We start from the raw sequence: 16,036 nt of genomic DNA on the forward strand, positions 1-16,036 counted from the left end.
CCCCCCCCCCACTTTCCAGCTTTAGCATCCAGCGGCCAGTGGTGTCATTTCCTGAAAAGGTCTAGGGGGAGGCCCAGGTGGAGGCTTGATCAAGTATTCAATTTGCACATAATAAATCTGAGATGCCTAGGAGGCACGGAAGCAAAGCCCAGAGGTCAGGGCAGGAGGTGTGAGCTTTGGAGCCTTCGGGAAACACGCTAGTGAAATCCGTGCCTGCAGAAACCCCACAGAAACCCGGGTAGAGGGTGCAGGCAGGGCAAGGGCCCACTGAGGTTTGGCAGAGAAGGAAATAGCAGACCCGCGCCCGCGGCGCGATGGAGGAAAACCGGGGGAACGTGGTTTTGCAGAAGCAGGGGGAGGGCTTGCAAAGTCACCGGCCGTGTACCATGCTGCTGAAAGGTCGAGAAAGAAACCAGGAACACCACTGGGTGTGGTGACAAGGGGGTGACGTGCGTGAGGTGTGGGGGAGATGTGGCTGGCGGTCTAGACAGGGTCAAGTGGCCGGGCAACCTAGGTTCAGCAAAATTCCATCACGTTCATATAAATTTGTAATGTGATTTTAGAACTGTATTTATTGTGAGCTGGAGAGTTTTGAATACTTTTATATCTGCACGTCCTGTACTTCAGTGAATCTAAAACCACATTTATGCACCAAGAAATAGGTGATCTTTCACAACGCAACGCTTGTTCACTGATCGCAAGGCTCATTTTGATTTCAGAATGTTAAAACGTGTTAAAAAAATAAAAAAGAAAAAAAAAGGCCCACAAGTGGCTGAACACGGTATTAAGTGACAAAAAATATAAGTCAAATCTGGCAGTTGCCAGAGTTTCTTCAGAAGCCCAGCTACCACATTCGCACAGAGGACACAAAACGGATTTGGTTACTGACGTTAACCAGTCGCGAACCCCTTTAAGACGGCTTCCTCCCCTAGAAGTGGGGCGGCACCCTCTTCACGCAGTGGAGCCAACCCGAACATCCGCGCAAACAGGTAACAGCAACCAACCACCCCTGCCGTCACCTGCGGGTAACCAGCTGGTGGAGCCGACGCCCCGCCTCGGGGACACATGAGGGACACGCGAGACGCTCTCTGTCCTCTGTCCAACCAGTAAGGCAATCGGCCGTCTGCGGACAGGCTCAGCGCCCTGGGGGGCGGGACCGGCCGGCCCTGTGCGAGGTCAGATGCGAGCTCTACAAGGGTGCAGATTTCCCCGCGGTGTTCGCGACACTCAGAACCGCCTCACTGTACGCGAGCTGACATTTAAACAAAACGTCGGAAAAATCAAGAACGGTAAACACCTAGCGACCAGGCGAACCGGGCCACAGAGAGGAGCACCACGCCACCTCCAGGCCCCCTGTGACAGCTGAACCTGCGTCCGGCACGAACGTGCTGCTCGAGGTTCCCGTCGTACACAGAAAGCTTGGGACGCACTGCGTCCGGATCTCGCGCTGTCCCCCACACCGAATGCCCATGTAGAACCTGAGGCCTAAGGATCAACCCTGTTAGTAACAAGCGACGATACCGTGTGGTCAAAAAAACCCCACTGCTGTGTTTCAACATTTGAGGAATCGCGCCACTCAACCCCGGCTGGACCTAGTCGACGGGGCGGCCGCTGTGCACACCGAACGCTCCTTCCTCCTCCTTGCGGCTCCCGGTGGAGCTGAAGGCGGTTCTCGAAGTCTCTCACGCGACACTCAACCGGCCGTGTTCTCCGACCCCCGCAACGACTCGGTGTGGTGGGGTCTGAATCGGATCCTGTCTGCGGGGGACGCCCAGCTTGGCATAAGGAGAAAGAGGAAGTGGTCCCAACTCCTCCTTTCCCTCAAGCAGCCCACGGGCAAGCGCGAGGGAAGTGCGGGGAAGGCTGGGCCAGGCGCACCCCCGCGTGCACCCCGCTCAAGGGGGGCGCTCTGAGGGGGGAGGGGAGGGCGGTCACTCCTGGGGACTAACTCCCTCGGACGTCGTCGGTGGAGTGCCACCCCAGCTCTTGCCAGCTGCCCGCCGGGTGGGCCCCACCAGCCACCAGTCCCCCCCCCCAACCCCTGGGTCACGGGCCCCCAGGCTCCACTCACCTCTGCCTGCGGCCACCCCCTCCACCACTTCCTGCACTCCAACCTGAGCCTTCCCCAAGGCCAAGGTTGGGAGACAAACCCCCAGGAGGCCAGGGACTCTCCTTTAGAAGCCACGCTAAGTAGCACGAGGGACTAAGGTTTGCAGCTATTTTATTTACAAGTATACATTTAACACAATGAAATAAACACTGATATATCGAAGCCTAGTTAATAGTAGTGTAACAATATGTATCATTTTGATGATTACATTATTTTAAACAACAAACTACACTGAAAAATTAATGCCGATAAAATTCTTGGTCATAATATTATTAAGAAATACAATATATAAATTGAAAATATGATTGCTTAAAATTTGAAAATGGAAGTGAACTCATTTGGACAGAGTCAGAGTTTAACATAATCTGAAAGGGGGGTGGGTGGGGCCAGAAAAAGCTCTGACCCAAACGAAATCTTTCAGGTTAACAGAAGGAAAAAGCAGCGGAGTTTCTCTCGAAGGATAACGGGCAGTCTGCTTCTGCACGCAGGACCGGCTCCCGGGGTCCTCGGGCTCCGCGGCGGGATCACATCACCGAGCAGGAAGACTTTCCTTGTGACGCGGCCCCATCGATTTTTTCTGCCTCCAAAATTATCCTTCTAAAAACGTCAACAGCGGTCTGAAATCAAAGACACAGCCAGACAGCGTTAGGTTTCACGTGGAGCCCTGGTGCCTGCCCTCACCGCAGGCAGGACTGAAGAAGGCCCGCTGCCGCCCGCCGTCCCCCACCCCTGCAGGTGGGGGTGCAGCTGCGGAGAGACCCCAGAACCGCCCAGCCCCCGACACCACCTGACCGGAGAACTGACCTCTCATCCCGCTTCTGTTCCCGTCATCAACGGTCACCGCAGGCTGCCCCTGGGTCTCCCCCGACCCCACGGCGCCCCTGGAGTTTCTGGGTCCGGTATGAGGACCCCTCACCCGTCGGCTCCTGTTCCCATCAGAACACCCCTCTCCCCTGCAGCGCGTGTACCCTTCGCGGCCCGGCTCCCACGGGCCCTAAACCAGGGCGGGGCTTTTCCTGCTCCTCGCGAACCCTCCAGACCTCTGCCTCCCACTTCCTTAAAATGCTCAGCTTCAACTCGTAGGCAGCCGTGCAATCATATAAGCCACCTTCGAGCCACGTGCAAACCCTGAGTCACCTCCCCCCTTCCTTCTGGGGCAGTGTCACTGTGTCCAACACCGCTGTCCGCCCCCGGGACCTCCTCGCCTCCCGTGACCGGGGGACCGGTCTTTCTCAGTGGTAGCCTCTCAGCCTGGTGGGCAGCGCAAGGGCCCTTCACAAGGAGTCACTGTTATCTGGAGCCGGGAATCCCCTCTCAGACGGGACACCAGCCCCCGACGATCACAAGATGCCCCTGTTCTCAAAGGCCTCGAGGGGCAGCGCCTAGACCTTGTCGATACCAACGGTCACCCCTCCAACACCCAGGGCCAAGAACCCACCGTGCCCACCTTCCTTCTCTCTCTCTCCCTCTCACTTTTCTTCAATATCCCAAACTCCACAATTCTCGGCCCCACAGGGACCAGCTTCCTCGATCCGAGGACACGTCCCTGTCCCTTACCCACTCGTCCCCCTCACTCTGTTCCCAGCACCACCGCCACCGGCTTCACCTTCTCTGCCCGCAGCCACAGCCAGCACCCACCCGGTCACTGTCTCCCTGGGACCCCGACTCCAAAGGGGGCCCTCGGCGCGCCCCTCCCGCCACGCCGATGGAGGTTCGTGCCTTGCCTTTCTCCTGGAATTTCTAGCGCCTCTCCCCGTTCTCACGCTCGGCTGCTGTGTCTTACAGTTCGCCGGGAAAACGCGCAGCGTCCAGGAGAGAACTCTGCATCCCCGTCCGCCAAGCTGACTGCCCCTCGAGCCTGGGCGCACCTGCTCTCGCTCCTTCCCTGCTGCCGCGGACGAGGTGGCCCTAACTGGGCGAGAGCTGCCCCGCCCCCACCCTCTTCTCTAAACAAGGTCGCTGGCTGCAGCAAGCTTTCCTCCTTTCCCAGGACTGTACAAACACGTCGTTTATTTCACCCTACAAAAATGCACAGAAAAAGGCCTGGAAAAACCCGTGCCAGACTCTCCCCGATTCGGTGTGCCTGGAATCTGGCGTTCTAGATAAACCTCAGAATTCTTGCTTATCTGTGTGATCTGACTCTGTCCAAGTGTGCTCTCTTTCATCACATCGCTGAAGTAGAGCCGTGGGTCGCCACAACAAACACGCCAGGACCGCCAACTCACCCCCCAGTTGAGCAAGAGAGGGTAGCGTTCTCACGGACTCCCATCGCTCTTACCATCGAGGCTTTGTTAACAAAACCCACTGAACTCTGCTTACGAGGTACGTGAGACAAGTTACAAAGAAGCTATGCTTGAAAATTTGAAAATCAATAAAACTGACTTGACTGAATTGATTTGAAAATCAATAAAACCTCTGAGCGGTTCACACAGGCTGATCTCTGATCACATGACTAACTGGTATGCACGCGTGTGTGCGTGTGTCTTTACTACACGACTTCTCTCCCCTGTTCTATTTGAATAGCAGTGAGCATCCTGGCAGGAATCTGGGTTACAATCACTCACACCTCTCATGTAAGGGATTAGAGTCCCTTTGGGCGGCGAGAGACTCACCAGGCTTCGGCTCTCCTCATCTCTTTAGCACATTGCAAGACGCTGTGGGCAGGAGTACGAGAGACGTGACAGGGAGCGGACACATCTAGACAGGCCTTTACGATAACTGACCAGGACACGGGTTTCCCAAGGACCGCGGGTCACTGTTGTATTTACCTGACTTGGGTACAAAGATCTTCTGGCCTTAAAGGACTCGCTTCCTGTCGGAGAAGGCACCTGCTGATCGGACGGCAGGGCCAGCACGGAACAGACCACAGTGAGCGGATCACTCGATCCCTGATCTTCTCTGGCTTAAGACGTTTGAGGCTGCCATGCAGGACCCTTGCCTTCTTTTACGTTTTTGGCTACTATCCGATAACTTCGCTAAATGTATCAAAGCCGCAGAGAAGGACAGTGGTGGGAATCTTTTCTTTTAAAGCCTTCGGCACAATTCCTCTTTTCTCTGGTGTTCAAAAAGCACCAGGCTACCCTCTACAGGAAACACAAAGACGAAAGAGCACACCCGTCCAGAATCACATTACGATCCTTAAGCTCCAGGGACGTACGGCGTAAACCAGAGAGGAGGCCTGCACCCCGACACCAAAGGGCCTAAGAACGCACCTCAAGCAAACCACTCGACGTCGTTCTCAAGAGGAGACGTGACCCCGAGGCAGCGGCCCTTCCTAGGCACTGCCTCTTCGTCACACTGGAGCGCAGGGCCCGCTCGGGACGGACGTGCTCGAGGGGGCCGGCAGGAAGGACACACGCGGAACGCGGCGCACGCTCCGCGCGGGGGTTACGCAAACAGTTGAACGACACTGCTGCCGATGCCAGTTTAATTATCGTGTCCGATGGGACAAGTGCTCGAGGACCCTCCGATTTGCACCCGAGAGGAAGAGTGAAGTCAGCGAACAGAACCAAGGTGGCTGGGGCCATTCGGCTGCCCTCCCCAGCTTGACGAACGTTTTTTACATGAGGTGTAACCGACACGTGACGTGGTGTTAGTTTAAGGAGCACAACTAACGATCTGACAGTCGTGGGCACTGAGAAACGATCACCCCAGTAAGTCGACGGCCACCGCCGCAAGGTTACAACCGTTGTTCTTGTGAGAACTTTTGCCAGCTACTCTCTCGGCAACTTCTTTCTTTTTTTTTTTTTTTTTTTTTTTTTTGACGTTTATTTTTGAGAGAGAGCGTGAGCAGGGAAGGGGCAGAGAGAGAGGGAGACACAGAATCCGCAGCAGGCTCCGGGCTCTGAGCCGTCAGCCTGGATCCCGACGCGCGAACCCACGAGCTGTGAGATCATGACCTGAGCTGAAGTCGGACACTTAAAGGACTGAGTCACCCAGGCGCCCATCAGCAACTTTCGAATACAAACAAAAACACCACAGTATTTGTGTAACCATCAGCCAGCCCCCCATCTAGAGTCAACAAACGTTAACGTCCTTGCTCGCTCTGTCACCCAACTGCCCCATTTGAAAGTAAGCTTCAGACGTTAGGAAACTTGGGCCCTAAATACTTTGGTTTGCATTTCCTAAGAATGTGGACATTCTCTTCATCATTGCAGTACTGCCACTGCATCCAAGGAAATGAAAGTATTTCCCTAATATATCCAGAACCTAATAAAATCTCTCCAATGGACCAAAGATGTCTTTTACATTCCAATCGAGATTGACAGACTCTGTAATCCACAGTGGCTATTCCTCCCCAAGAATGCTTTAACTTTCTCTTAATGTTTATTTGAGAGAGAGAGAGAGAGAGATACTGCGCACATGAGAAGGGAGGGGCAGTGAGAGAGAGAGAGGGACAGAGGATCCAAAGCGGGCTCTGAGCTGTCAGCACAGGGCCCGACACGGCTTGAACTCACAAACTGAGACCATGGCCTGAGCTGAAGTCCGACGCTTAACCGACGGAACCGGCAAAGCGCAACGCCCCGCCCCACCAAGAACACTGTCATCTCTATTATGCTTTGCTCACGCCAGAGTCCTTCTCCTCCTGTCCACCGGAAAGCATGGTATAGACAGAGAGGACCAAACGTGGGGTAGGTTTAAACTCTCTGAGCTCTTACATCATATATAAATAGACCTAAGAGTGATCTAAGAAAACTCATTTACATCTTTGGACCTTAAACTCCCTTCCAGAATGAGATAGTGCAACTAAATGATCTTAAGGATAGGCCAGACACCTAATAAATGTCTGACTTAGTTCCACTAGAAAATGAAGGCATCTCTTACGATCTCAACCCCTGGTAGGAGCTCTATGTGCAATCAGGAGCTGGGCAGAGTCCCACAAATCCCTTGTTAGCTGGCACTTGGGAACCAATTACACAGATTTAATATCCCCCATCATCCGAACCCAGGGACCAAGGGATCTGACGAGCCCGGGGCACCTGGCTGACCGAGCCCCTACCATACAGGCACGCTGAAGGCATCCGCTGTGCCGGGCATTAGGGAGAGCACAGTGGTAAATGACACGGCCTTGGATTCCGGAATGAACTAAGGGGGAGAAGGGAACAGAACCTTGAGCCGGGGAAAAGCGGCAGGGGTGGGAGAACGGGCGCCAGGCCCACCGTCTGCCGCCACCCTTCCCGACCTGCTGTTTCCTCACAGAAATGGAGGAAATGTTGAAAATACTTTCAGAACTGGAAAACGGCAAAAGCTATAGAACGTTGTCCGAATGTAAGCGGTTAACGAGAGAAAAGACAGGTCAGAGGGGAACACGAGTGAAGGGTGCCATTCTCAAAGTGCCCACTGTGTTCAAGGGGCTAGCGCAATAAATAAACGTTAAAAAAAAGGGGGGGGGGCGCCTGGGTGGCTCAGCTGGTCAGGCATCCAACTCTTGATTTCGGCTCTAGTCATGACCTCGCGGTTCATGAGTTCAAGCCCCGCACTGGGCTCTGCACTGCCAGTGTGGAGCTTGCTTGGGATTCTCCCTCTGTCTCTCTCTCTCTCTCCCCCCCGCCCCTTCCCTGCTCGCACGCGCTCTCTCTCAAAATCAATAAACTTACAAAAAAAAAAGGAACATCTGCAGGGCTGATATTGGGAACAGATGCCTTGAAAATGGTTCTCTGCAATTTCTACATTAGAAACAATACATATGCGTCTAGCCCCATTTCATCCGACAGAAAAAGGACGTAGGTGCGGGCACAAAATTTTTATTGCCAGAATGACGTAAGACCATCACTGCTTCTTTTCTACGTCTGGACTTATTTCTGGACCAGCCCCGAATACAGAACAAAAATAATCATAAACGTCTACAAATCAGTGCTATCAACTCCTGTTTATCCTACAAATATTCTAGGTCCCGTCATAAGCGGAATACTGCCCGCCACCCGAAGACGGACGCTGGAGAGGGCGGAAGGAAGGACACAGGGGAAGCAGGAGTGGCACAGCTGGCGGGGCCACAGGCCGACCGCGGGGACTCAGCCCGGGGCCAACGGCTGCAGCGTCGGAGGCCGTCTACGAAACACGTACCTGATTTTCTTTAGCAGAAGATTCCAAAAAAGCTGCGTTCCAAGACTCTGCTAATGCTTTCCCTTCTTCATAACTGATCACCCTGAAGGAAAAAGAAGATTCTAATTAAGGTACTTGGCTCTTTCTTTATAAAACATCCATAATTATTTATGAACCAGGCTCTACTTTTAGCGATCGTTTCCCGTGTAAAGCGGAAGACCGCTCTCTGCCCAATATTCCTACCCAGCGTGTAACATACAGCAGCATTTTAATTACGCCTGGGCCGGGGAACGGGACAGACACGGCCTTGCTGGGTTACCCGTGCTCCTGCGAGCCCTCCAAGTTCAGAGGACACGACTGCACGTTCCTGTAACACTGACGGTCTGACAGGGGCGAGGCTGCGAGCACCCGAGGACGGGGCGATTCCCAAAGGCACGGGGTGCAGGCCTCTGGCCAGCCAGTCCCCTCTCCAGACGAGGCCCCGCAGGAGTGGGGCCCTTGTCCCTGACCACCGATCTCATGCCACCTGCGTCAAGGCGGGAGGGGGGAGATTTACGCTGTGGCTGTGGCTTTGCTTCTGCTTAGCTACAATCGCTGCCACGTTTCTGAACACAGAAGATGCTACAGCTGAGAATCTTCTCGACGTGGGAACAAGAATTGCAAAAGGCACTTCCGTGGTGAGATGAGCACAGGCTTCATTTTAGAAAGCAGTTCGCCATCCGGAAGGTACGCACCTTTCCATGTGTAGATCTTTCTTATTCCCGACCAGCATAATAGGTATTCTAGGAAGGGAAGGAAAAAAAAAGCCACAGTAAACCAGGGCCAGACCTGCCTGTTCATAAGACACTACTGTCATGAGGGCATCTGACAAAAGAGAACGAAACTGTTACTACTTACTGCACTTTCCCCACCATGTCCAACAATTTGCCGTGAATAACTTTAATCACTTCAAAACTGTAAAACAAAAGCATGAAACCAGACCTCCATCTTAGTTGGTGTTTTTACATGGTTTTTTAAATGTCTGTTTATTTCTGAGAGACAGAAAGAGACAGAGCACCAGCAGGGGAGGGGCAGAGCGAGAGGGAGACACAGAATCCGAAGCAGGCTCCAGGCTCCGAGCTGTCAGCACAGAGCCCAATGCGGGGCTCGAACCCACAGACCGCGAGATCATGACCTGAGCCGAAGTCGGACGCTTAACCGACTGAGCCACCCAGGAGCCCCTCCATGTTTCTTATATAATGTTTCTCGTGGGAAAAACATGGAATGTCACTGACTCACCACTGTAATATAAAATAAAGTGAACACAAGGAATCTCATAGTTTTTTCCTATAAACGTTCTTTCACGTGAGCGTGTGACACTGAGTAACTCTTACTGAGAATATTCAAGATGACGTACGTGAGATTATTAGATGGAAAACTCTACCAGTTGGCTGACAAATCACATAAACGCGTATATTTAATCTCTGAATAAACATCTGTAGGATGTTCTGTAGCTAGAGGGCCCTCGCGGTCAGCCCGCGTTCCACGTTAACGTGGTGGAAATGCACAGACAGTAAACCGATTTATGTGGTTGTCATTCCCATTAGCAGAAAAGCTCAGATCACCTAGGCAGCTGGAGGTGAGGAATACAGTTTTCCTTCTAGCAGTGCAAGAGAACGTTCATCGGGATACTTTTCCCCCTTAACAACCTGTTTGCTCCACAAGCCAATCACTGAGACGCATTAAGCCTGGTAAGGCTGATCGTTACTACAACCAGTTCCATCATAATCCTTTAGACGGCTGAACGCTATCTATGCAGAGCAAATAAACTCGAAGCAAGCAGCAGGGGGGGAATCGTACCTTTTGATTGATGTAACAGAATACACAAGAATATAACCATTAATATCTATGGAGTATGTCTGAGGAAAGATGGAGTATTCATCCTGTGGGAGAGAAAATAATTCCATCTGAGTAAAGTCTTCATATAGCATAACAAGCAATCTTTACCCAAAGTTTTTCCCATATTACCTGGTCAAAGAAATCAAAGTCAACAAAGAAGTAGATTAAAACATTATTCTAGACACATAGCCCCACACACTGAAGACTTATTTAAGACTGGTTTGGGGCTAATTGTTTTAAGCTAATATTCAGAAACGATCCTGGCCATTCCAAGGCTTCTGGGGAGAAGGCTAATCACTTCTCTAAGTCCCGGTAGGGAGGATGAAGGAAATGTCAGGGCAACAGGTCCCGCAATCTTACGTGCAGTGAAAGGCACTAACGTTTCTTTTATGGACAAGAAGTCCAGGATCTTAGATCTCATGGGAAACTCACGAGTGCTTCTGGTTTATTCCACAAATCTGTGTTTTCATATTTAAAAGTGTTAGGTCATCACTAAACCTGTTCCCTGCACTTGAATCACAAGGGCCCGAATGCCAGTCTATGGGCCGTTAATGGGCTGCTACCAGCACTCGAGAGGGTAAGAAGAGCGGAAGAGAAGCCAAGTGCTACACGCGGGGTACCCGGACTTCCAAGGATCACAGGAGTTACTTACTGAGCAGGTTTAGGAATGAACAACAAAGGTACACGTTATGTGACAATGTATCAGCAGCTACTTTCATAAAGCCGCTTTAGGAGACTCAAATATAAAAGCATTCTAAAGGTCTAATGTCAGTGCAGTTTTCCTTAGTGCACGCCACTGTCTGGCACAAAACATTTTGTTCTCTGGTGAAATGCAACTGTCAACGCGCTGCGTATCCCGAGCAAGCGCTGTTACACAGAACATCGTGTCAAACCACCATTTTATCAAAGAACTGTCTCTGTTAACTTTGCAGGTCCACAGGATGATTGTAACTAATGTTCACGATGGCCCGCAATTATTACTATTCGCCACAGTAAAGTGTCTTTAAAAAAAACAACAAAGAGTAAGTTTTACTATCAGTTCTTGGTATCATAAATAGTAATCTTTAATTAGAAGATAGCATTTCTACATCACAGCACTCACTACATACACAAAATAAAACGTTTGTTTCATTATTACTTTCAGATTAGTTTCACTAAGTCAAGTTCATTTTAGAAAAAAAGTTTTTTTAACGTTTATTTTTGAGAGAGCACGAGCGGGGGAGGGGCAGCGTGAGAGGGAGACACAGAATCCGAAGGGGGCTCCAGGCTCCGAGCTGTCAGCACAGAGCCCGACGAGGGGCTCGAACTCAAACTGTGAGATCATGACCTCAGTCGAAGTCAGACGCTTAACCGACTGAGCCACCCAGGTGCCCCCCCCCCCCCGGTTTTTTTTTTAACATTTATTTATTTTTGAGAGACAGAGAGAGACAGACAGAGCATGAATGGGAGAGGAGCAGAGAGAAAGAGAGACAGATACAGAACCTGAAGCAGTCTCCAGGCTCCAAGCTGTCACCACAGAGCCGGATGTAGGGCTTGAACCCACAAACTGGGAGATCACGCCTTGAGCCAAGATCAAGGGTCGGGCGTTTAACAGACTGAACCACCCAGATGCACCAGTCAAGTTTATTTTAGTGTTAAATTTTGAGAACATTTTTGTCAATGGAATGATAGATCTTTTCACCCAGATTAAAAACAACATTCCAAATGATTTTAGTCACCAGTTGAGCTACAGTAGATCCAAAGTTCAAATCACCTTTTCCCTGAAGAGAAGATGTGGAAATAAAAGAGTAATCATAATCACATGGGGTGCCTGGGTGGTTCAGTCGGTTAAGCGTCCGACTTTGGCTCAGGCTGTGATCTCGCGGTTTGTGAGTTCCAGCCCCGCATTGGGCTCTGTGCTGATGGCTCAGAACCTGAGCCTGCTTTGTGTTCAATATCTCCCTCTCCCTCTCTCTCTCTCTCTCTGCCCCTCCCCCGCTCACACTCGGTCTCTCTCTGCCTCTCTCAAAAATAAACATTAAAAAAAAAAAGCTTAAAATAAGAAAAGAGTATTCACATTTCAGAGGCATGGTGCAAGGAACAACTCATTAAAAAGTATATTGGAAGGAAAGGACCTCCGGCTGTAACAGAAACCAAAAAGGACAAAATTTCTAGGAATAAACTTAGGAGAACGAAACTGTACGTTCCAACTGAAAAAGATCTGAAAATCCTCCCAAGAGATAAAACACTTCAAAAGCTGCAACAGTGCGCCGAGGTCCTCAGCGTTCACGCGCAGGTCTCCACGGTCCCGGTGGCTGATCCTGAATTAACACATGAATGTAGCATGAGCCTGATAAAAAGTGTCTTTTCCGAGAAATAGCAATTGTAGAAGCAGGTGGGTGAAAAGCACAAAGCTACTTATTTTAAACTTAAAATAAGTACAGCACTAGTTCAGGAGTGAAGCAGACAGAAATCTACAAAGACCCAGGCAGTCAGGGGGATTAGAGATGTGCTCATACCGGCCCTTCAGCTCAGTGAGGGAAAAAGTAACCTTCAACAAAACTGTGCAGGGAACAAGATCAGAAGCTTCTGGAGGTAAACGGCTGAGTCGCATCTCTAACTCACCCTTGGGCAAAAACACATTCCAGAGGAATTAAAGACTGCAAGATTAAAAATGGAAACTGCGTGCAGGGTAGACGGGAGAATTCTTTAAGAATAAAATCAGTTGAAAAGAGAACGATAAATTCAACTATGTGAGAACGAGCAAGTTCTTCACGGCTAAGAACCTTTCCAACAGAAATCATAAACTGAAAACAAAACCTTGCGGCTCAGATCACCCACCATGTGCATTTGCTTCACGTTATTAAGGGGTCTCTCAAACCCATCAGCAAAGACCATCCGCCCAATAGAAAAAGGGCAAAGTACACGGACAGGATAATTCCCAGAAAAGGAAACACACTTGCCCTCAAACAGGAGAACGTGATCACACTCCTTCGTAAGAAAAATACTCACTAAAATGATACTGGGGCACTATTTTTCACCTAGCGGACTGGCGAGTAACCAAAGACGTGAAAATGCATTGCGCTGATGGATGTGTCGGGGAACAGGCACTCGCTCCTTGCTGGTGAGAAGGTAAGCGGCCACCCTATGGCCCAGCGACCCCACAGCCACGACATGCCCTCACACACACACACACACAGTCTAAAAGGACACAAGATACGGATCGCAGCGCTGCTGGTGGCACCAAGACTGGAAATGACCCACTTGTTGGTCAACAAAGTACGCTGCGTCCAAACAACAACACGCTACGCAGCAAGTGGAGGGAAAAAAGGGCCACAGGGACCCACGTGGAATCACCTCCAAGACAGAGATGCAGGGATAGGCTACTCTCTGTGTAAAAGAGAAAAAATAAAACTACAATTGTATGTTCCAGTACAGAGTATCTGCAAAGCATCTACTAGAAACTGGTCACGGGGCTGCTCGTGGAGGGCTGGAGCTAATGCAGCCAGAGTCCCAAAGACCCAAGTGTTACTATTTACCTTTTGGGGTTATTCCAGTTCTGTAACACGGGCATTTATTACTGTTTTTTAAAAACCGGACTTAAGTACGTAATACTTGTTTTTTTAAAAAGGGGGATTTGACACTATAAATATGACTGTCACTGGGGCGCCTGGGTGGCTCGGTCAGTTAAGCGTCCGACTTCAGCTCAGGTCACGATCTCGCGGTCTGTGGCTTCGAGACCCGCGTTGGGCTCTGTGCCGACAGCTCAGAGCCTGGAGCCTGCTTCCGATTCTGAGTCTCCCTTTCTCTCTGTGCCCCTCCCCCACGCATGCTCTGTCTCTCAAAAATGAATAAATGCTAAAAAATTAAAATAAAAAAAAAAATATGACCGCCACCGATTTACCTGTCATTGAGTCTCCTTCAATTAGGCCCGAACAAAGTATTTCATGCAAACTAAAAACCATCCACTTGTCTTGAACCATGTTCATTCCCTCCCCCTGCTGGCAACAAAACCTGCTACAACATAAACTACCAAGTAGATAGTACTTGCTGCGACACTGTTCCTCTTAAAACGTGTCAACCGCAAACACGCTATAGATTCTGTTTGAAGAATCTGCCCTCGCATCACCTTCCCCTGCCATGGGCACTCTTCGCTCCAGCCCCAGCCCCAGCCCCTAGGAATCCAATTTAAGAACAGCTGTAAACGTGTCGTGTTGTCCAGCTGCCACAGAACAAGGTGTTCGCGGTTACAGAACCGCAGCAAAGCAAATGTGCGTGTCGTTAGCATCACGAATCGTAAATACGAACACAACCTTTTATTTCAGAGTCTCCCAACTGAACGTAGCCTTGAAGAACTACTAGCTGCAACGAGCACGAGTTATTCGAGGCAGCTGAATTTGGATCCGTTCTGTGCAAAAATTCTCTAACTATTCTGATCTGGCAGTAACAGGCCCAAAGGAGCGCGACAGGCAGAGCTGGTCGCGGACCTTGCTCTCGCCGCCCCTCCCACCATCCACCAGCTCCCCAAGATCTCTGATCCTTTTGGGGTGATTCTTTACTACTCTATCATTAAAACAGTTACGGGCATGTGACGCTCAGTGCCAAGCAGAATCCCAGAGGGACACATCTATTCTGATAAGGAGTCAGCATAAAGAAATTTTCTCTAGAGAGATGTTTTCAAGGACAGCGCTATTCCAAGGATAAGCGACACCCGCACTCCTCCCATTCAGGGTCATGTTAACATCAACAGAGTTGCCATGCTGGGCATCGCTCTGGTCTTAAGAGCATCAAAGATCTACAAGTCAGGACCCAAGCTTCTGGAAGCTCATCAATCTCCTCTAAACCATGCAACAATCCTGTGAAGGCGGGCACTACAGAATCATCTGTTTACAGATGAAGAATCTGAGACCAAGAAAGGTTCATTAACTTTCTCAAGGTCACCAGGCTAACAACAACAACAAAAAAAAGCCAGGGTTCAGGATTCAAATCCAGGCAGCACGACTGCAGAGACCACGTTCCAAACTATGAAACACTGGTTTCTCCTTCTGGCCTGTTATAAAATGAATTTCTATAGTAACATTACACGAAAGCGATATACTGATTTACATCCTCACCCCCATTTTCCAGAAGCTTTAACAAAAATTCTAAACGAAGACATAAACAGCAAAGCAGGATCTTGGTAAAGTCAGAGGCCCACTATGAACGAAGTGCCTGTTATTTCTTCGCCCAGGACCCTATCCGTTAACACCTGCTGTTCTAGCATAATTGTTACCAGGGCTCCCTTCACTCTTAGTTGTTTTAGGCAATAAATTGTACCAGTCACCTTAACCACGAAAGACACAAACTCTAAGAATCGAACGCAACGTCGGACCCCAGAGGCTCTTCTACAGTGACTTCTAAGATAAGCTCTGTCCTCTAGGTCACGACTCCCCTATGGAGACTCTGTTCCTCTTCTGCTTTACGCACCAAACTCCCCTTCGGTCACTGGACAGGTACCCTGCAGAGTCAAAGTCCAGGATGGCTCTGCTCTAAGACAGCCATCATGAGATCTGAGGACGGAAGCCCATTATACCCATTACCCCGTGGCCTGCGGGGTGACTGAGGGAGTCACGTGGCATACCCCTGGGACGTGCACATTTGATTTATTTTCCTTGAAGCTTCCAGAATTGAAACTCCAGGGTTCCTTTGGTGCTCAAACCAATCAATATAGCTATTGCTTCACTAGGGGGCTACACTTTGCTTCTATGTTCACTTCAGAACTTAAGGGTGGGGAGGGGGGTTCATTCCAAACTCACATGACGGGTCACATCATTCTATCTCAATCTTCCCAGGTTCCAGAAAAAAAAGCCTCCATTTAACATGGCAGATCAGGCTACGCTACACGCACTCTCCTGCTAGTCTGATCCTCTGCCGATTGTAAGAAACAAGGCAGGACTCGGACGACATCCCAGCCTCTTGAAGCTCCCACTCCAGCAAGTGTAATAGATCTGGCCCAACAGATCGGCTTCTCGTAAAAGCTGGACCAGG

The 16,036-nt window shown here is 50.2% G+C and overlaps 1 protein-coding gene across 1 annotated transcript in view; it reads right to left on the reverse strand.

The window, feature by feature from the left end:
- Nucleotides 1-2,204: 2,204 nt before the first annotated feature.
- Nucleotides 2,205-16,036, reverse strand: part of RHEB (Ras homolog, mTORC1 binding) — a 44,644-nt gene continuing 30,812 nt past the window's right edge. The window contains exons 4-8 of the mRNA XM_030308852.1: nucleotides 9,992-10,074; nucleotides 9,050-9,106; nucleotides 8,887-8,934; nucleotides 8,174-8,255; nucleotides 2,205-2,727 (exon numbers count right to left, since the gene is read on the reverse strand). Of these exons, the coding sequence (XP_030164712.1) occupies nucleotides 2,635-2,727; nucleotides 8,174-8,255; nucleotides 8,887-8,934; nucleotides 9,050-9,106; nucleotides 9,992-10,074 (363 nt within the window). The 3' untranslated portion in view covers nucleotides 2,205-2,634. The remainder of the gene's footprint in view (nucleotides 2,728-8,173; nucleotides 8,256-8,886; nucleotides 8,935-9,049; nucleotides 9,107-9,991; nucleotides 10,075-16,036) is intronic.

This window comes from Lynx canadensis, chromosome A2 (assembly GCF_007474595.2).
Source record: "Lynx canadensis isolate LIC74 chromosome A2, mLynCan4.pri.v2, whole genome shotgun sequence".
Taxonomy (NCBI): Eukaryota; Metazoa; Chordata; class Mammalia; order Carnivora; family Felidae; genus Lynx; species Lynx canadensis.